Source organism: Peromyscus leucopus, chromosome 12 (genome assembly GCF_004664715.2).
Source record: "Peromyscus leucopus breed LL Stock chromosome 12, UCI_PerLeu_2.1, whole genome shotgun sequence".
Taxonomy (NCBI): domain Eukaryota; kingdom Metazoa; phylum Chordata; class Mammalia; order Rodentia; family Cricetidae; genus Peromyscus; species Peromyscus leucopus.
The window spans coordinates 54,027,646-54,048,954 of record NC_051073.1 but is presented as its reverse complement, the minus strand read 5'-3'; the positions used below and the strand labels follow the sequence as shown (position 1 = coordinate 54,048,954).

At 40.8% G+C, this 21,309-nt stretch overlaps 1 protein-coding gene and 1 pseudogene across 1 annotated transcript in view; one reads left to right on the top strand and one right to left on the bottom strand.

Moving 5' to 3' along the window:
* Positions 1–21,309, top strand: part of LOC114701477 (limbic system associated membrane protein) — a 2,116,569-nt gene that overhangs the window by 2,079,072 nt on the left and 16,188 nt on the right. Inside the window, exon 7 of the mRNA XM_037209988.1 lies at positions 5,742–5,813. Within this exon, the coding sequence (XP_037065883.1) occupies positions 5,742–5,813 (72 nt within the window). The remainder of the gene's footprint in view (positions 1–5,741; positions 5,814–21,309) is intronic.
* LOC114695013 lies at positions 15,782–15,857 on the bottom strand (annotated as a pseudogene).

Here is a 21,309-nt window from a genome sequence, read left to right as displayed (position 1 = left end):
CACTCTAAAAGTTTTATTTTTACTTTAAAATAACAAACAACTAAAAGCTTCCCCCCCCCCATATGTGCTCAATTGGAAAAAAAAATACTATAGCTAGGAAAGATGTCTTCATCTTGTTGTATTCAATTTAGATGAGCCTTCAAGAAAAAAAAAAGATTCTGGGAAGAAAAATCAATTTAAGTTAGAGTTCTCTTGAAAGATAGCATTAAAGCTTTTTGAAAACTGCTGAAGATCTCACACCACTTTTGAAAAACAACAAGCACAAACTACCCTAAACGTGACCCTAACTCTCTTGTTCTTAACTAACTCCCTCTGGCTTTAGTCTGTGGTAGTTTGATGAGATACAGATCAAATGATACATCAGGGTGAAGGTAAAAACTCATACCCTGTTTGCTTGTCTCTAAAGACTAAATGAAAATATTCTTTGCTCCAATGGAGACATCAATACCCACCAGACACTTAGGGAGCTGTGAGTTACGAAATGTAGTTACCTCATTCCTCCCTGATAGAAGGAAATCCAAAGGTATAGGCAAACCCCAGCTGCAATGATAAATCTAAGATTCTGACAAATTTAAGGGGACCTGCCCAAGTAGAAGAACATCATACACTTAACAAAATAGTCTGGAGATCAAAAAGTAGAAAATGAACAACAAGATTATTTAGAAAAAATGAACAATTACACACACATTAAGATATATTTCCTTCCCATCCCATGAACAGTAAGAAAAGCACGCTGCCTATACAGTTTGAGTAACAAATAAAACATTGCCCTAAGTCCAGGAAGGAAACTGAGGAGAGAATACTCACAGCAGAGAGGCAGAGCAAGGAGTGAGTCAGAGATAGTGGAGATACTTGCAGAACTAGTGAAAGGGAAATGCCACATCCCAATGATCCCTAAAAGGACTTAACATGGAAAAATTAAGAAATATCAAGAATCTTGGAGAGTATCAGTTTTTAAACTGAGGACCAGGGGATTGATCAAATATTTCATGTCATAAAGACTTTCATGATTTGGGGGACATCATCCTCAATTATGAAGTACACCGTGCTATAACCAGTGGTGGCCATCTTCCCAGTGGTCCCATACTGCCCTCTACACAGAATCACATGTAAGTACCAGTTTTGCATTTAGCAACATGTATTTACAGTATACGCCTTCACCTTGGTTTTGGATTGCTCCCCCACAATGATAAAGTTGAGAGGTTGTGTACTTACTAAAGACCAATGAAAGGTCATTAGGATTTGAAGTGAAAGGAGCTATTGATGTAGAAAATTAGGCAATCAACAACTCTGTGTCTTAGACAGAAACAGGGATCATTGGGATGTGGCATTTCCCTTTCACTAGTTCTGCAAATATCTCCACTATCTCTGACTCACTCCTTGCTCTGCCTCTCTGCAGTGAGTATTCTCTCCTCAATGTTTCCTTCCCGGACTTAGGGCAGTTCCAGTTATGAACTTCAAGGGGGGAAGTTGTATATCATTTTGCAATAAGAACAATATGCCTTCTGCCCAGCCCAACAATCCATTAGGTTCAGGAAGCATATCATTACAACCTGCATAGCTAGAACCTTGAAGATGGGGTTTTATTGTGGCCCGGTTTGCACGGGTCTAAAAATAAGCAAAAGAAGAAAGAAAGGGGGAGGAAGAAGGCAAGGTAAGAAGGAAGGAGTGAGTGAATAAAGGAGAAGGAAAGAAAGGAAAGGAACAAGGAGCATGGGTAAGTAGATTGCCCATTCTTCAAACAAAGTCAACAAGATTAAAGGGGAAGAGAAGGAAGGGCCTCTGTAAGGCGACTGCTATTCCTTCCCCACCCACCGGTGTCAGGAGGGGTCTCTGTGGCCAGAGGCTCTGACAGAAGCATTGTGTGGGCAGCGGGGTGCTCTGCTGACCAAGCTAGGCCAGAGCAGATACAGCAGCTGGTGAGCTGCTGCGAGCCAGAGGCAGCAGCAGGTAGAGACCTAGAGCCAGAGTCCCCGAGTTCATGATTATTCATCCTTGATGGTGGGTCAGCACATTTCCTGCCCCGTCCACCGCAGTGACATGCTGACTTTTGCAGGGTCAATTTGTCGTCCCTCGTCCTCGACAACGGATATACGAACACTTCTCCACTCTCCATTCACCTCCCCAGAGGGGTCAAAATAACTGAATGACAGTGCAAGAATACGTTGTATTTATAATACTTTCTCTGTAAGCCAGTGGAAACATTTCTCTTTCATTTGTTCTCATTCTTCCCACATTCTAGTATCCTGCCAAAGACGACTGTAGTGTACCTATTTGGATAATACCTTTTAGGTATTTTTCTTCATGCCTGAACTAAGTGGACATTTTTCTAAATGTGTGAATACAGTGGAACAGTGGGCATGGGCTAGGATTCAGCTCCTTGGTCCATTCAGACAGAGCAGTGTTCATGCCATCAGTGAAGATTTGAATGTCTTTTGATGCTGTGAGAAGTTTCATAGTCTGTATATGGAACATAACCGTCTCAATGTTCTTACACTGGTAACTGAGATCTACCCCTAAGATGATGATGGCTGTACCTTGTCCCTGTGCTTCCTTAGGTTTCCATTCTCAGAACAGACAGGGAGAGCAATAAGGGCAATGGTTTCTGTGTTATTAATTCTTCCCAAGTGAAGCTTATGTAAAGTGATTGCTTCACATGCTCGACATTTAACCATCAGGGTAACCTCACTATGTTCTCACGGTTCCCTGCTGCATGGCAATGACGAAATTAGTGAAACAAAGGGGTATACAAGCAGAGTTTGAGATATCAGTTTGAGCCAGACATTTCCAGAGGCCAGTTTCTAGACCCACACGCTATTTATCTATATAGACAAAAATGTATGTCAGGAGCTCCAGCTTGTGATGTGGAGGTGAAGAAACATCTAATGTCTTCCTCCTCACATCATGAAGCTTTTCTTCTAGCCCATCACTGTTCTTTCCCTTCACAGTGAAAATCCCTTCTTCTCCTTCCATATCCCACCCCATTCCCCCTAACTCCCATCGGCCTGGGTCCACTGATCCTTAGACAAGGGACTTGAATCTTTGAAATGTTGAGCATCCAACTCACTCATTCCAGGTGAGTGGCTTGTTTCCCCATTAAAGGAAAGTTCTGCTGATCAATCCAGAGAAATATGAGGATTGTTAAGGTATCAAGACCATTGACGATAAAAGGATAAAATTACAAAGACATATACACTGGCCCATTATGCACCATTGTTCAGGGGGTACTTTTTCATTTTACTTTTTACTTTTAAAGTGATTGTTAACTTATAAACTTGTAATTGACTAGATTTTTTTAAACTGCCCAAGCAGTCCTACAGTGAATCTTCATAATGAGGGTCTCCCCTGATTCTTCAGAAAACATTCTAAGTTACTATTTTAGGAGATTGGTGTTGACTGCACACCACTTTTTGGAGGTAGTTAATACTTAGCAGACTCCTTCACCAGATTCTTACAGATGCCTCATAATAAGACATGCTATGATTGAGCTCTAACCCCACACAGTATAAAAAAATAGACACTAACTCCTTCAAGGACTCTCTGTTGGGACACAAGGAAGCAAGTGGGCATGTGGATTACTTTTTATTTCAAAAATTGGGGATCAAAAGTGCTGAGTTCCAGGAAGATTTGTGTAATATTCATAATAAAATAAAATCTGAGCTAGCAAATTCTTTTGATATAAACACCTTCCCCTCCATCCCAGCTTTCATTTTTCTGGTGCAGTCAATTCAAAGAGCTTCCTTGTTAAACATTAGGACCCATTTAGTTTTTTCTTGTGATATCCAGCAGAGTCAAACAGCAGAAAAGCAAAGTCCAGAGTTAAGGACTGTGCAAAAAGCCACAGCCTGACCTTCTAGGGTCAACCGTGCAATCTGTCCCTAAGATCTCCCACTCAGCTTCTGAACTGCATCCAAATCCAAGGTAGAAACACAAAGCACTAAGATGCCTGCCCTTTTCTGTTTTGGGAAACCAATAGTTTGAAATTTTCTTTTTCTTTTTTTTTCTATTGGTATCTACTTCACTGTTCAGCTCATTCTTAGGGGAGTCCATAAATCCTGCTGTAGACTTTAAAACACTAGTAAGGACGATAGTGGGAAGAATGAGGATTAAAAAAAAATCAGGAATGAGAAAGCATCTAAAGATAGATAAGCCAACAGGATCGAATGAAGAAACAAGACTAACTAATGAGCTGTGATAAGCTTAAAGTGATGAGAACCTGGTGGGGGTGAGATGGTGATCACAAGCTGGGAAGCAGTTGTAAAGGCCGTGGAGAGAAGGTAGCGTGGTTTAGCAATAGAAATGCTCTTGTGAAAATCAGGGCAGAGTGCATTGATCCAGCTGTGAACAGTGTGATGAGAAAATATTAAGCTAAGTCACTTAAACACTCTGAATAATAATAGTAATAATAAAGTAAAATACAGCAGAGAGTATGTATGGGACAGTGGTCTCCGACTGCTACATAAATGCTGAAAAGCAGTTCAGCTATTTATTTCCAAAGCTGGAAACTAAATAGCAAATACACAGTGAAGGTTTAAATCATTTTGTTTTTCTACTTGGCACATGCACAACTGTTCTCTGAAGATTATTGACCTGTTATGTCTTAATGCACGGAGGAAGTTTTCATATTTAACCTGCAACTTTCAGCCAAGCTAGAGAGCACACTGAGTAAGTTGCCTGGAACTTTTCTCAATGTCAAGATGTGGAGGACCTGGAGACCAGGACAAGGCAACTCTTCCTTACTGACCGTACAGTACAAGATGGAAGGCAGACCCACCTTGAAAGTGCTGTTCTCTCTGTGCTTTGGTTTTGATTGGTTTTTCATTTGGCATGTGTCGTTATTTCAATGAACGTCCAGAAAGAATGATGCGGAAAGGTACACTAATTGTGTTTCACTATAGAGTTAGGAGTTGACAAGTAGTCTCTACCACATTTTCCCACCTTGCTGAAAGAGCCTCAGGGAGGGTTTAGAGTCAAACCTAGAATATTAATGAGAAGTATGGAAGATACACTAAAATCTAAATTCCATCAGTATATGTAATTCAAAGGAAGAAGCCCAAGTATGGAGCCATGTGAGTGAGAGACTCACATACTTTAGACCACAGTGTTCCAACGAAAATACTTGCTATTACTTAACAGGATATATCATCAAAGTTTGACTGGTTAATCAAATTTCAGAGGAGATTGAGTTATAGCAAGTTGGGTTAAGAGATAGACTAAAGATAAAACTTTATTGTTCCAAGAAACGTATTACCAGGGAGTCTTCTTCCTCTGACATTACTATTATGTAAATAAAACCCATGACAGAAAAGGTGAGTTAGTGTTTCCCAAAATAAGTATCTCAGATTCTTGGACAAAGGTGAAAAAAAGTTTAGGATGAGGGAGATAGCTGATAGCTGCCATTGTTCCATCTATCATCATGAGCCAAAGACAAGAACAGGACCAAGAAAGATTTTATAACTTCTGTAATCTGTTCTACTCCCTCTCCCTAAAAAGATGACATCTTGACATCTTAGTATTGGGTTTTATAGCAGAGGAGAGGGCTAGAGGGTTACCACTGGTATTGGCTCCCTACTCTTGCTAAAAAAGGGGGGGGGGATTATATTTATAATTTCATGAATATTTGTCTTTGATATTTAGCAGGAAAACAAATAAATACCACATGGGAGAAAAGATTCTATAGGCATGGAAATTCCTGTTCTGTAATTGTTTGAGCAATTAACCTTGACAATGCATGTGTATTTAAACACTCCATGATGTTTACCATTTTTCCCCTTCAGAGCGTGTTTTACCCACAGTCCCCCACCCCATTCAAGGTCAGTATGATTTTTATCACCGTAGTTCTGTTCCTGGGTCATTCTCCAACATATAATATGCAAAACACACAAAAGAGGAAACTACATTCTCAGAATTCACATTTATTAGAAGTTACCTTTTTCCCATAAACACTGCAAAACAAGACAATCTATTGAGAGTAACAGGTGTGCCACTGACTTAACTTCAATCAGTCAGTTAGATAGATAGGGAATAATATATTTTCAATCTGTTTTTATTATAGGTCTCTAAGAGCTTCCTTATTGGGAACACAGCTGCCTGGGTGCTGTAGCTCTCTCACCCACAAAATGCACATTAAAGATCCTATTGGCCACCCCAAACACAAATGTTTATAGGCTCTGAACCTATAGAGCTATAGGCATTGGTGCTGCTTATAAAATGTATTTCCCAAAGACTAAACACAACACAATTACACATTACTGCTTTTCCTAAACTCTTGGCCAACTTGTGTGTTTTACCTTTTAAACATATATGCTTTTGAAAACACAAATAACAATTTATAAAATAGTCACTCTGTATTCTTTTCAAAAACTCTCTACACATCCAATTTAAATTCTGCCTCCTACATCACATTTAGATGCAAAGTCACAGCCACAACTTTCTAGCTTAAGGGTATTTAAAGGCAAATTGGCAAATAAAATTAAAATAATACAAAAAAATTGAAATGAAACCAACCTACCATTGAAATTAAATCCCAGAAAAGTGATTCGCAAATAACACTCAAAGACGTGAGGGAAAAAAAATGGAAACTAGGCCATGCAGGGCCTAGTGTGGAAAAAAAATAAATCCAATTAAATAAGATGATCATACACACTATAAGGAAAGTGTGCTCAGAATTATATGAAGAAAGCTACTGTTTCATAAATTTGAAGATGGATCGTGTTTCATTAACTTGTCCAACCTGAAATTCAGAGCAGGATATCTTTAGAGTGTCAATAATGCAATGTTTTGCATATCTATGCATTCACATATATGCAAACTTGCTTTAATTGTATTTACAATGAGTAGTAGAAGTTTTCTAGGGCTGACAAGACAGCTTAATAAATTTTAAGAGCAGTCTAGACTATTTTGGTATAAAACTTAGAACTCAGTTGAACAAAATCACTTCCCTAAAGCATTAATGAAATCTGTTCCTTACCCTGGCCACTAAAAATAAAACTGTTAAAGTGTGCCTGGTTTTCAGACTTGACATGAAGTGCAGCATTTGTGGAAAATATTCCATCTTGAGTTCCTGACATGCCACAATTATTTTAAGACATTTAGCTTCTAGTGTTGCCACGGAGATTGACACCATTTTATCATGTTGGCATCTTGCAAATGTATCTTGATAAGGAACACACACACACACACACACACACACACACACACACACACACACACACACACACATCTGCCCCAGTGGATTACATTTGCAAAGGGGTCATGCCCTGTCCAAGATGAGCTTCCCACAGTATCAGGATGACTCTGAGTGTCTCTGTGACAGCGACTCTGCAGCCACAAACTCAAATATTTATCTGATCAGGCATTGTGGTTGAACAAAGTGACGCCAGACGCCGTTCACAGAGGACAGCTGCCGAACGCTAGTCTCACTGAGGGACTGACCTTGTTGAATTTTATGGAACTTGGCTTCCCACACACTGAACAGTTGATTGGAGAATGACCCTCGTTTGATTTTGCGCTGTATGTAGACTGTAGTTAGCTTTCTTAGATAGTGTTTAGAGAATATAGTTCATCTTCTACTAATACGTTTGGCTTCTGCTAGCAGGGATTGAAAAGCTGTTCGTGGAGACGCGGGATATCTGGTGTTAAAGGTCCCTGGAGAATTTCTGGTTCTCTTGAGCCGCCTCTCCTTTACAAGGACACCACCTTCCTAGGGACCCAATCACTTTCTCCTTCTCTTTCCAATCAGGAGGGCCTCCCGCATGAAATGCACTTCCCCATAGAAAGAAAAGTCAATGACAGAATGCCTAGGCCTGTAGAGTGGCAAATCCTCTAAAGCATGTCTTACTGTGGTCACCACTGTTGTGTGTGATTCCCTTATATAATTGACTATTATATATTGTCCTCATCTACGTGGACTCTTAGCTTCTACCTCCACAGTGTTAACTATGTCTTGTGTTTGTTGTTTGAGGCAAATGACCTGAAGGATGTTAGACCAGTTGATTTCCTCAAGGTGACTTGAAAGTCACAAAGGCCATTGTCTGCCCTTTTCAATAGAAAGGAGAACTTCATCCCCCTAACCAGAGTCCAGCAGAAACACTTTTAATTACAATGGCTTCTTCCTTAGTGCCTCACATCAGAGGGTTGCCCCTCTCATCCTCTCATATCCCTAACCACCAGAGGCCCTCAGGTCATCTGGGAATGCACTGCCATGCCTGCAGTGATTCCAGTATACAGATGATACCAAACATTAATGTCTATTTCCTGTGGCCAATTAGAAATTTTCCAATGCCCTTACCTCTGGGCCAAACATGAAACAAAACAACAAAAGCAGGGTGCTTCCCTGTTCCCTAGTTAATATACAGATATATTAATCAGGATATTAATCATTAATTATTAATATATATGGAAAATAAGTATTGTTCCTTCCTTGATTTGTTTCTGATAGTTGGATTTTCCCATTAATTTTAATTTAGATTTGTTCATTCTGCAATAAGTCCTGAATTGCATGTATTTGCATAAATACCTCAACTATATCACTGCAGAAAACCCACTGAATTGTAAAATGATGGAAGAGTCAGCTCTAAAATTCTGAGGTATTTTTTCTCACTCTGTTTGGCTCAAGCCATTTCCAAGGGCTTCTGTGAACCTGGGCATTGGTGGTGTCTCCCCTTAGCTGACTTGTGCTGGAAGACGCCCTCGCCCTGAGAAGAAGCACGGTTCAGTCTGAGGCAATGAAAACAGTATTAAAAAGTTAAAATCAAGAAGGGAGGCCAAGGACAACCACCGTTGTTTTGTCTTTACAGCTTCTAAGCAAAATTTCCCTTGAGCATGTGGCTCTCAGGGCTTTATCAGCCCACCCTTCTCCAATCACTGCCTAGATTATAATTTTTTTTTCAAAAAAAAAAAAAACAGGAATGACTGTGTCTCATTTGTTTGTCTCCCATCTGATTGTTTATCCCAAGTGAACAGCCTTTCTGATCACTAACCCCATGCGGCAAGTAGATCTGGGAAATGTTGAGATTATCTTCCAGGTTCAGGCATCACGCTGGGTTTGTTCACAGCTGCTTGCCATTCAGTCCCTGTTTTTCCATTGATAAAACATATTGCACATGGCTGGGTTGGCATGATTAATATGGCTATCGAAAAGCTCACTCTGAAAACAAACAAACTTCCCAAAATTAAATTTAAAAAAGAAAGTACAATCCAACCTGCAAATAAACCAGGTTTACACGAATTTGAAGTTGCCCTATTTTGCTTTCGCCCCAAACGAGACTGGTGTCCTTATGGGTATATCTGGCATCTAAACAGCCAGACTCCACCTACGGTATACAAAGAGATACACTTGCCCCTACCTGGCTTTTCCAGGAATGGGTTCTTCAAATCAGGCTCAAAGAGAATGGAAGGAAAAATGGGAGGAGAAAAAACCCTACATATATCCCATGCTGTAGAGATGCCTGGATAAACCTCGTGTTTTCATTTATTTTCTGAATATATCATGCTGGAAATCAAGGAGGAGATGCCCCTATGAACTCCTAAATCTAACAGGTTCATCTGCTGCAGCACTGGTAGTATGAAGAATAACAATAATATCTAATGTGTTTAGTGTGTTTCTCATTTACCAATTCCTTCTAAGGTATTTTGTATGTACTATCTTTACTAACTCCCACAATCATCAGAAATTAACACTTCCCACATTTTAATGATCCAAGTATACCGAAATCCACTCTACCTCATGCTAAACCTAGGCCATATATAAATCCATATAATGCACTACTAACCAACATTATGTATGCATTCATAATGCTCATTGGATATGCACCTATCTACCAAGTTGCAATGATTCATCTAATTCATTTTACACACTACAATACATACATACATAATAGTCACTTTATTATCCATACATTTTTGGAAAGTCATATTTGTATGCCTGACTAACACAGAGATTTACATGAAAGCATTTAAAAAACACAGAAACAAGACTGTCTAGCATCACTACATCTAATTTCACACACTTATTCAGACTGATTTGCATACACACCTCTATTAATTATGGGTAATTACTAGCATTGTTCTCTGTAATTCAGTTTTTCCAACTGTGAAATGGGAAAGAAATTGTATTTTTCATGCCTACAAGCTCAAAGTGGTATTTTAAATACTATATGAAGAACGCTAGAAAGAAAGTATATTGAATTTCAAATAATCATATTCAGTTGCACACCCTTCCTGTGGCTTTTAAAACCACTCTCCTGAGAGGTACGTTCATGTCATGTGGACACAAGCATAATGGTACACATGACTTGTGTGTAGCTTCCTTATAGTTTGATGATTGTGAATCTCAAGCATGTTTTCCATGCCCACCCTGCTAAGATGTTTAAAATAAAACTATTTCAAGGCCAAGAGAAAAAGAAAAAAATTTTGTCTTAGTTCTTACTCATACCAGAATAAACATCTTAAAGAGGAACCTCAAAATAGCACCCTTCTCTGTTGTATGGCCCTTCTCAATGACGGCCATCATACACACTACCTCATCATGGTATTTCAAAGTCAACAAGCCAAAGAATGTGCCATTTGTCCCAGTCAAAGATATACATCATGTCTAGGGAGTTTCAAAATACATCTCTCCCTTCCTATTGGCTGACAGAAATAAGGGTCTTATTTCTCCTGAGAAGACTTATGCAGCCATGACATAAGAAACTCACAGAACTACCACTGGCCGCAGTTAACACACAAGAAAACAACTAAGGCTCAATCTGCACACATTCTCCTATGGCTCCTTCAGATAGGGAGCAACAGTCTTCCTGTTGATTTTCCTCACTTGTGAGTGACTACACCAGCCATACCATTATTTCACATGGCATCAGTAAGAGATGGTATGACACTGAATGGTTTAGACCCAACTGTAACAAGTGAGGTCTTATCCTCATGTCCATGTCTTACCTCTCTCCACCTTTCTACTCTTCACTTGATTTGTTTCCTAAACCATTCTTGTTAAAATCTGCTAACACAAATCAATATGAAATCTACCCACCACATTACTGAAATGTCCAACAACAGCTTTGCAGTGTTATTTCTCTCTGGATTTACATTTAGCTTCAAGCTAAATGGCTAAATGCCCTACAGCATGCATTTCCAGGCAGGGAAATCCTGAGTGCTGGGACTTTTCTTCTCATCTTTTCCTATTCCTCTAATGTGGATCTGCTGACTCCAGCCAGCCTTTCCTGGTCTCTTCCCTTTGCTTATGCCTTGTTGTGCTATTTTGATTTCTACTGCCAGCTGGGATTTGAAAATGAATATTTTTTTTTTTTGAAAATCCAAGCTTCCACTAAATTTTAATTTGATGGAAATATTACTCTTGTATGAGCTTTATGGAAAAAGAATCTTTCAAAGTAACAATTACATTTGGGGATTAAGTTTAAGTAATTGGCAGTCTTGTCTTTTTAATTAAAAGGAATAAAGCTGCCTATGAAGAGCTCAATAAGATTTGCAGTGGAAAATGTTGGCATACACAGGCTAAGAAGACTGGGTTCCTGAATGGACAGAAAAGGCTGGCATGGGCTCCTCTGGTCTTTAGAGTGCACCCCAGCAGAATTCTCCTTAGTGTTCCCCACATGTTATTCAATATGAAAGTACAGTGAGAGGCATTGCAGGTAGAGCTGGAGTAGACTCTTTCTTTAGGAGTTTGTCTCTGGGTTCCTGGATATGGTATGGAGGTAGAGACCTTAAAGAAAGCACTAAGAAGTGAAGGGGGAGGGAGAGAAATGAGCAAGTAGCTCAGTGATAGAGTGCTTGTCTAGCATGTGATGAGTCTTTGGTTTAATCTTCAGTATTCCTCTACCCAGACAGGATATATTACATACTCCTCCAAGTACTAAGGCATCAGTGTGTTCCCAGACCTTGACAAATATCCTACCATAGTCTCCTGAACATAAACCTTATCTTCAGTCTGTTCCTTGGTTCCCTCTTCCTCTATTACCTGCAATTCTTATCCTTGTATATGTATTTCTCGATTTTCTTTTTCTCTACATTTTGTTCAGGTTAATCTTGAATTCACCTGTACATAGTCTCTAGGACTCCCTTCAAACAGAACAAAAATAGAAGTTTGGAGAGTCGTAGTGATCACTTCTAAACATGGGTCACTGTCAAGCAAACACCAGAGAGCCACTGTAGAATCTGTCTGAAGGAAACAGCAATCTCTAAAGAGGTGGGATACAAATTAACCTTAGTAACAACTTCCTTACACGGTCCCTCTCTCCTCACGATGCTCTTTCATCATCCTAAGTTATTTGTAGGTATTAAATTAAACGAGCACTTTGATGGGGAAAACGAAAGGTAAAGCACGCCCCTTACATCTCCCCTTGCACACTGCTGTGAGCACACACACCTGCCAAGTCAGAACACAGCATGAACTAATGAGAATGGAATTCCAATTTAAGGTGTTCATACGTGCCAGATGTATGAGGGAAGTCGGCCCACTACTCACCGGGACTCCGCTGAGAATTGTCAGCTTATATCCACCACGAACTGGGGGGGGGAGGAGAGACCTTACGAGCATTTATCATGCTTTCTAATTGGACACTGGGGAGCCGAGTTTGCCATCGTGTACTACACTGCTCTGCTTTTCACTAACACTCCCCACATGTCTGTAGGCACACTTGACACCTACAGAGCACCGCCAATATGATATCGCGACTGTAAGTCATAGGAAAGTTTCTTGCTTATCTTTCCACCTTAGAGACCTTGTATTTCCAGCATGACTTCTGCCACTGCCCAAGAGGACACAGGGGCAAGCATAGCATCCTTTCAGCAGGGGTTGGGGGTGGGGACAGGGAGGGCAGAGCTATTAAAGGCAGTTGAAGAGAACAATACCTAGGATGTTCATTCTAGCTATCCCATGTGCTCTAGCTCACACAGCTCCAAATGTCCCCAGCCATGTTCTATGTTGAAAACCTATTTGACCATTGGACAATGTTTTTTTTTTTTTTTTAAATTACAAGTTTGGTTTGCTTTCTCATTACTCGGGAGCAGGGACTGTTTGGAGAGCAGACTCTAAGCAATAACTTGCACTTCGTTGTTGATTTCACAAGCTCCTGTAACTTGGGGAACTTTCCAATTATCTCCCCAGAGTTCCAGAACACAGGTAAGTTTGCCATGAAATGCTTCTGAGGGCAACTGGAAAAGAGAGAATGATTCCCTGGAGGCTCAAAGCTCACATTCTGACTCCCCAACTCTGGACTTCTCATTGCTCCCCCACTTGCTCTGGCTTTTGCTTTGTAGTGTTTCCTTTAGAGTTCATGTTTTCTTTTCCTTAAGCTGCCTACTCGCTAGGAACATAAGAAAGAGCACGCCTTGAAAACTGTCGATCAAAACTCATTTTTGGCTCAAGCTAAGTTAATTTGGCCATGAACACTATTATGAAGATACCATTAATTTACTCAAAGAGATGTTATCCTAGAATGTGTTCTGAGCTGGGCCTTTGGGGGTAAGTGTGCAGAGCTAGGCACAGTGTCTACACATGGAAGGTTTACAGACACCATGGAAAAGTCTGCGGTGTAGGTGATTAAGCAACCAAGTCAGCTTTGTTAAGTACCATATGAGGGCACCTGCAAGGTGCTAAGGAAAACAGAACTGGGTACTTAGGTCAGCAGGCCAAGGATGCTTTCCCTGGGAAAGGGAAGATGGACAGTAAAAGGGGGAGAGGGATTTGAGGAGCAGAGAAACCCAGCACACACAGAAGTCTAGAATCCAGGAAGAGTCTCACTGATATGTATTCAATATAAAGTCCATTTGATTCTTAAAGTCTAGGGAAAAAAGCATTTTCCCTAAATTTCTTACTTCTGTTCTTTTGTATTTGGCAAGGAGAGAAGACAAGAGGAATGAGGGAAGGAGAGAGGGAGGAAGGGAGGGAGGGAGAGAGTGAGGGAGGGAGGGAGGAAGAGGTTATGAAGGAAATGGTAAACATTTGTGCTTTGTTATGAGAAAGATCACATTGGGCTGGCTGTCCAGGCAAGCATGGATATTATGTGCTCTATGGTAGCAGCATGGTCCAAGGTTAATTGTCTGGGGTGTACTGGGGTTCAGGAAACTTACAGCCTTCTATCAGAGTTTGTGGTAGGTTCTGGTTTTAGTTGTAGGAATGGTCAGGTTGTAAGGAAACAGCCCTGTTTGTAGGAAGTTTAGGCAGAGCTTGGAGGGATGCTATACTTGGGGTCAGTTATAACAGGAGTATACAGAAGGCGCTGTAGAAACAGAAACTTTGTGACTAAGGTTTCCTGGAGATCAAGGAAGAAAATCACCAGAAAGGGCCAGAGGCATTACTTCCCTTACCAAGGCCTACACTGTGATGTTTAGCTCCACAGAGGCAGACGCAGGGGGACCTCAGAGCACACCAACATTTTTAAATCCCTTATCTTCTTATTTTCAGGAGCTTTTAAACCCTAGGAAATCTCACAGATTCCCTTATTCTCTCTGCATTCAAATTCAACAGGCCAGTTACGTATTCGTTTCATGGCATTCGAGTGTTTTTGAATTTGAAACATACAAAATGAAAACTCACATTACATGGATTAAAGATTGCATTGACTCCCTCGGGATTTTTAATCTAAAATGTACATTTAAATGATTCTGGAATTCACAATTTAGACCCTGGAAATAGGAAGCAGGGAGTAAAAGCAAAAAGAGGCAAGAAAAAGAAAAAAGAAAAACCTCTAGAGATATATCAAACCTTTGCATTTAATCCTTTTTTTTTTAGCAATTCAAATAGATGAAGAGGTAAAAATCACTAAAATATACAGAATATGTGTATTTTAAAACACAGATGTTAGACTTTAGTTTCTGCTTTAACAACTAAATAGGATCAGCAACTAAAGTGGGTCTGAGTTGGGTAGTTATGTGGCAGTTTAACTGGACTCCGTTACAGCAGGAGGCTAAGGACCAAGATGGCACCCACAGGTGCGACACTCTAGGGACAAGGATAGAAACTACCTGCCTGGCCAGGAGCCTCTCGCTGACAACTGTGCCAAGCGTACTTGCTCTTTGAGTATTCTGATCTTATACGTACTTTTTCTACATTACGGACCCCGGAGAACTCTTTATTAAACTTAAGCCTATGGGCATTCTGGAACACTTTAGTTCACTGATTATTAAAAATTAAACCTACCAGGGTGAATAAGGAACCCTCAGGGTTTGAAAAAGCAGCCTTGATGTAGGAGACTTACTGAAGCGGTCTATTCACACTGTGAGTGGTTAATGAGACTGTCTTTTCTGTAACCATCCACGGGGCAGAACCTATAGCAGTCGGATCCTTTCTAGGAAGAGTCGCCAGGACATTCAGCGTGTTGTCTGGAGGGTCCATAGCTCTGCATAAGCCTCTTCTATTGCCCTCCCACTTCACACTGGGAAGCCATGGTCTTTAGAGAAATTAGAGTTCAACCATGCTGGCTTCTCTTCCGTCTCATTGTGTGATACCCACCAACTCAACTTGTAGGGGACGGATGCGGTTGCCTTAAAATATTGCCAAGCAGGTGCCAAGTAATCAGGAAAAAAAAAAAAAAACTTTTAAATGTTTTCCTAGATACAATTTTTTAGTTTGTAACATGTTCATAATGACATGACATCCAGAAACACTTAAAATAGTAGAAATTAAAACTTACTCTTCTCAAATTTACAGCAAAGAGGTAACTGCGAGAAGGAACACATTCTAGATCTTGTTTTAGGTGATGGTTACATATATATACACAAGCATCCAAGTACTTGAGATTATTGTCATAATACCTGAATTTAAAAAGGAATGTGCATAATACATACAAAATAATACAGTTTTAGTAACAAACTATAGAAATAATCCCTGAAAGTATAGTCTTAAAATAATACAGTTTTAAATGTATAATCCAGACTTGAACAATCAGAGAAGCATATTAGTGGTGAGCCCATGACTCAAGCCAATCAGAACCTTCCTTCGAAGGCCAATCAGAACGTTCCCTGGAATTACCAGAGAAGATTGTGGGCACCCAGGGTCCTGAGGGCCACTTTCTTTACCAGCTGTCCTAGCCTATGGAAAGATACTAGCTGACAACACATCCTACCATTGGTCGTGAATGGCACCTGGCCGAGATTACACCTCCGAGCCTGGAGCATGTCTTTCTCCTTCTGCTTGAAGTATTGGCAGCTGACGGCTATCAGCTGAGATGCTCCTTATGCACTGCCCTCAGCCAAGCACAGCGGCTTGAACCTGTGACTAACTTATGTGAGACTAGGATGTATAAAGACCCCCTTTCCACCATACCAGACAACTCGAGGCATGATTTGGGTTTAGGGTTCTTCATAGAGCTGGTCTCCTTTCTCTCTCCAGTTCCACTTCCTCCTGTAGTCCTTTCTCTCATCCTGATGTTGAGAGTGCTTCCCAGCAAACTTCCTGTGCAGGCTGCCTCTGTCTCTGTGAATTCATATGTACACCGATCCCATTGATTTTAGAGGGCCTTGTGTGCCTAGCGTTCTATGTCCCCTCTAGCTCTTACATTCCTTGTTCCTCCCCTTCTGTTGGGTTCTCTGATCCCCAAGGAGAGGGATTTGATGGAGACATCCCATGTAGGCTAAGAGTTCCAAGGTCTCTTCTCACTCTCTGCAAGTTGTCTGGCTATGGGTCTCTGTATCTGCTCCCATCTGCACCAGGAGGAAGCTTCTGTGATGATGGTTGTGCAAGGCACTGGTCTATGAGTATAGCAGAATGTCGTTAGGAGTCATTTTATTGCTATGCTGTTAGTAGAATAGTAGTATTTTGGTTTACCCAATGTCCCTGGGCTGTCTAGTTTCAGGTTCTTGGTCACCCAAGCAATGTTGGGTATGGATTCCATCTAGTGGAGCGGGCCTTAAGTCAAACCAGACATTGGTTGGTTACTCTCACAAGCTTTGCGCCACCATTGCACTAGTTGGTTTAGCAGACAGGACACCATTATAATGAAACCGGGTTTGTGTTTATGTTTCTCCTTTGGTAATATACGGAGTACTCTTCCTGTACCAAAGGCTAGCCTATAGGGGTAAAGGCTCAATGTAGGCACCAGCTTGGCTTTTCCATGTGATGAATTGTTCAGGTGCTGACTTCAACAATGGAGCCTTGTCATCAGTTTGTGCAGAGCAACTTACATTCTTTGCAACAGCCGAGGTTGTTGGGCGGCCCCATGGGACCCCTTTGGCAAACAAAGCAACTAGATGTTAGGCATTCCCAGTACTGAAGGTTTTACTTGTTGACAAGAGATGACCAGCTTGGGCTCTGTCTCCCCCATTATTTGGTGGTTTCATTTAGATCACCTTCATATATGTATATATTTTGGGAAGCTTCTACTCACTGTTTTGTTTCCACACTACCCTTCAAATATTTTTAAGTGCATGATTTGTTTTCTATAGTTTTCTATTTTAAAAATAAAGACAACTATCTCCTCATGACAAGGTTTTTTTAAAATCCTGGAACTACCAAAAAGAAAATGAAGATCATGTAAAATCTATTTCCTCAGAGATGACATCATTGATATGATATAAGTGAACACCTTATTTTAATACTCGTATTGTTCACATACTTTAGAATCTTCCCTATTTCCCACATCCTCCAAGGCTGGGAGACATCTGTGTCTTGCTCAAGGTTAGAGCAGAGGTAGGGTAAGAAGCAGCCTCCTTTTGTCCAGCCCTTCTGCCATAGCGTGTTCATAGGATCTTCCAAGTCTTAGGCGTAAAGCTTGCCTTACAAAAGGTTTCTCCTGTGCTACCTCCAGGACTCTCATTCAGGTTTAAGAACACCTACTTATTCCCTCTATCCTGAAGTATTGGTATTTCCCCCTGGAGTCTTATTTCTTCTATATTTTAAAAAGTAAAATAAATTAGTAAAATCATCTCCCCTTTTTAAAGGCTCTTTTTGCATTCTCTTCATCATAGAACCTGTGGTTTATGGAGGTTTGATGAAGCGACTGGTGAGATTTTTGTTCATATTTTAATAACAAATTATGTCCATTTAAACTTTAGTCCACGTCTATTGATTCACTCGTTGTGTCTAGGATCACAGTATTTTGGTGAGTTTGCATCACCGTCCCTGCTTCTAGCCAGCGGCAGACCTTGCCTGCTGACTGTCAACCCTACAGAGCAAAGCCCTCAGGTACTCAGAAGGAAAGTGAGGGATTCCATTTTGACCAGCCTCTTGCTAGGTGATGTTGACTTTCCATCTTCAAATGATGATGACATGGTAGGACTTCTCAGCTGTTTCGATACTGGTTCTTAGTCAAGGAAACAGCTGTCCTCTTATAACCTGGGCCCTCACACGGCCTCAGATTGAGGGTGGAGCTGAGAGGTTGGGCGCTTGTCTGGCCTGCGTGAGACTGAGGGTTGGATCCCAGCTCTGCAATAATGTAAATAAAACAATGACAGTGACGGAGGGACCTCGAGCCTGAGGTTCAGGTCACTTTATGATTTGCCTTTTTCTCTCTGGCCTAGACCTGGAGTGATTCCTGATGATTCCCAGAAACCAATATTCTAGAAATATTAGGCACTGAGATTTATACAAATTGAATATCATACATGGAAGAAATCAAAAGCTCTAGCAGTACAAATAGGAATCACAGGGCATATCTTTTTCTTTGACAAAAGGAAAAATAATCATACTTGGAGGTAGAAAGCTGCTAATCCCCAAAGCCTCTGAGGAAAGCAGAGAAGCCCATGAGGAAGAAACTAATAACTTCCAAAGTGTGGCTTTCAAAATTGAATTAATAAAAATGTCCCTCTTTTAAGCCACTATAATAATAAAGGTTTTACGTTTCTAAACCTCAGTACACACAAAATGTCAGCGAACAAAACCCCACCAGTTTCTACAGAGGCAACTTGCAAATGTTATGCTCCGAGGCCTCAATGTCAGCAAGGGAAAGAGAGTAAAGGTTGGAGTCACCCCTCTGCCCCCATCTCCCACCCCCACTCCCTCCACCCTCCGACCACCCCACCATCAGACCATCCGGGCCTTTTCCTTTTTCATTGGCCATCTTAGTCATTTAAACAGCATCTCTTCAGTACAACTTTCAAGTAACTGGAAGACAAAATTTCTACCCACTGGGGACCCTCTACCCAGAAAATTATTAACTCTGACCCAGAAAAAAAAAAAAGACATTAACTATATGAAGTCAGCTACTGATGTGTTATTCTTCAAACCTGTAGTAAACACGGCAGAACACTGATGTCACAGAAGGAGTTGTGTCGTAGAAAGGACTGATTATTCGCTTCTTCAGATATGTCTGCACCAGGTAACAAATGAGATACTCATGTTCAAATAAACACTGTGCTCCTGTCAACCCCAATACTGCCCCAGGACCCCTCCATGTAATTGGGGATGGAAGGATGCTGGGGAGCTGGGGAGCAGAGGCTGTGGTCAGGAGCTAAACTAGGCAATGCTGCTTCTCATCCTTAAAGTCATGCTGTATCGGCACTGCCCGCCACCCTCTGCTTGTACCATGGAACTCAAAAGCACCAGTGACAATATTTTCTGTATCTGATCAGGTACAAAAGTCCCCTGAGATGACAAGAAAATTCTCTAACCGAAACGAGTTTCTAGTGAAATATTTCCAAGTACTCCTGTTAGGAGAAGAGATGGGGAAGAGAGAAAGGATAGATGAGGAGAGGAGAAGAAAGAATACAGAGGAAGAAAGGAGAGAGAGACCCCAGGGTGAAAGGCCAGAGGTAGAATGAAAAATATGCTTTCTGACCTGTCACCTACGTTTCTATTTTGAAAGGCATCCGTTCATGGGTCATGAAGATTTTTCTAAGATAAAGCTGACTGCAGAACGTTTTCTACTTTCCAGAATGTTAGAGTAAACCATCGGACCCCTTGATAAGGCTCCTAAAATGACTAAACTCCCGGTGATGCTCTTGCTTAGGGTTGGAGACACTGTGGTCCTGATGCTACACTTTCTTCTCCTGGCTATGTCCTTAGCTGGGCTGGCCCCTGTGGTCTTAAGCGAGTCATTTACTAGCTCATTTGTGCACTGGGCTGAGAGATGTTTAGCAAACACGTCTGCAATACTGAACTTGGTGCTTGAGAAATAGCAGCTTGAGGACATGGTAAACAAGAGGACAATGTTTGTCGATGCCCAGAGAGAGGCTCTTCCGTGTTTTTGATGGTGCGATTTTTTTCTAATGTAGCTGCTAATAAAGAGTCCGAAAGTCAAAATCAAAGACAGATGAGCATAATCGGCATAAACAAAATTTTCCAAGCACTCGTCGTTCTTTTCCTTCCGCCACCTCCTTAGGAGTTAAAAAGTCCGCATTTGACATGTTCTTAAAGAAGTCAGCATTTAACAACTCGTTCTCAGTACTAGAATCCGCCCCCCCCCCCGAGTTTTGTCCGTTGCCTTACTCAGGTGTCTCTGTTTAGACTTCTAACCTGAACCTCTATGCTCGCTCTTTTAGCATATATTTTAAAGCAAGATCAATATGTAGGGAGAAATTTCACGAAAGACGTAAAGGTTCAGAGGCTATGGGTACATCCTCACGAGTATGTGTTCAGAGAACTTCCAGGTACCGTATCCCTTGCAATGCAGCTTTGGTCAAGAACACAAGAACACATTTCACTAGAGGAGAGGATGTTTTCCAGACATTGTGGACCAGTTTAAAAGCTTGTCCGTAATAATAGGGACACCTCTTTTAAAGAGTTAACATTTCACAGGAGTTCCAACAGTAGGGAACCGACATGATATTTCTCTCACTGTTGCCACCTGGTGGACAGAAATGATGCCTTCCGACCGCACCTAAGAACATGTCCTGGTGTGACCACAAGATGGCAGCACATAACCAAGTTTTCAAACAAGCTCAAAACCATCCAGTGTTCTTCCTCAGAAAGAGACTAATCTGTTCCCGAAGAGAATGAGAAGAAAATAGTCCACAAAAATCACAAGTCTACTCCATTTTCATAGAGAAAATTAGAAGTTAGTTTAAAGACCTTTACTCTTTCACAAAGAAATCAACTTATTGCCCGAATAGGAAGGAATATCTAAAATATAACTGGACATTTAGTTAGTCTTTTAAAAACACTTCAAGCACTATTGTATACACACTCAAGCATTTTTACATAGCTGCTTCATAGAGTAAAGTATTTGGTAGTGTTTCAATATATTTCTTGAAACTCTTTGTCTTTAATTGAAGAATAGGGGAGAATTGTTCCCCCAACATATTCATTCAAAACACATAGCTTCTCACCCAAGCCTGTATCGGTGGCTGGTTCCTGTGAGCATATTGCCAGTTGCAGCCTAAAGAATATGTTGCCTAATAAGCCCCCTTCCTATCTGTTTT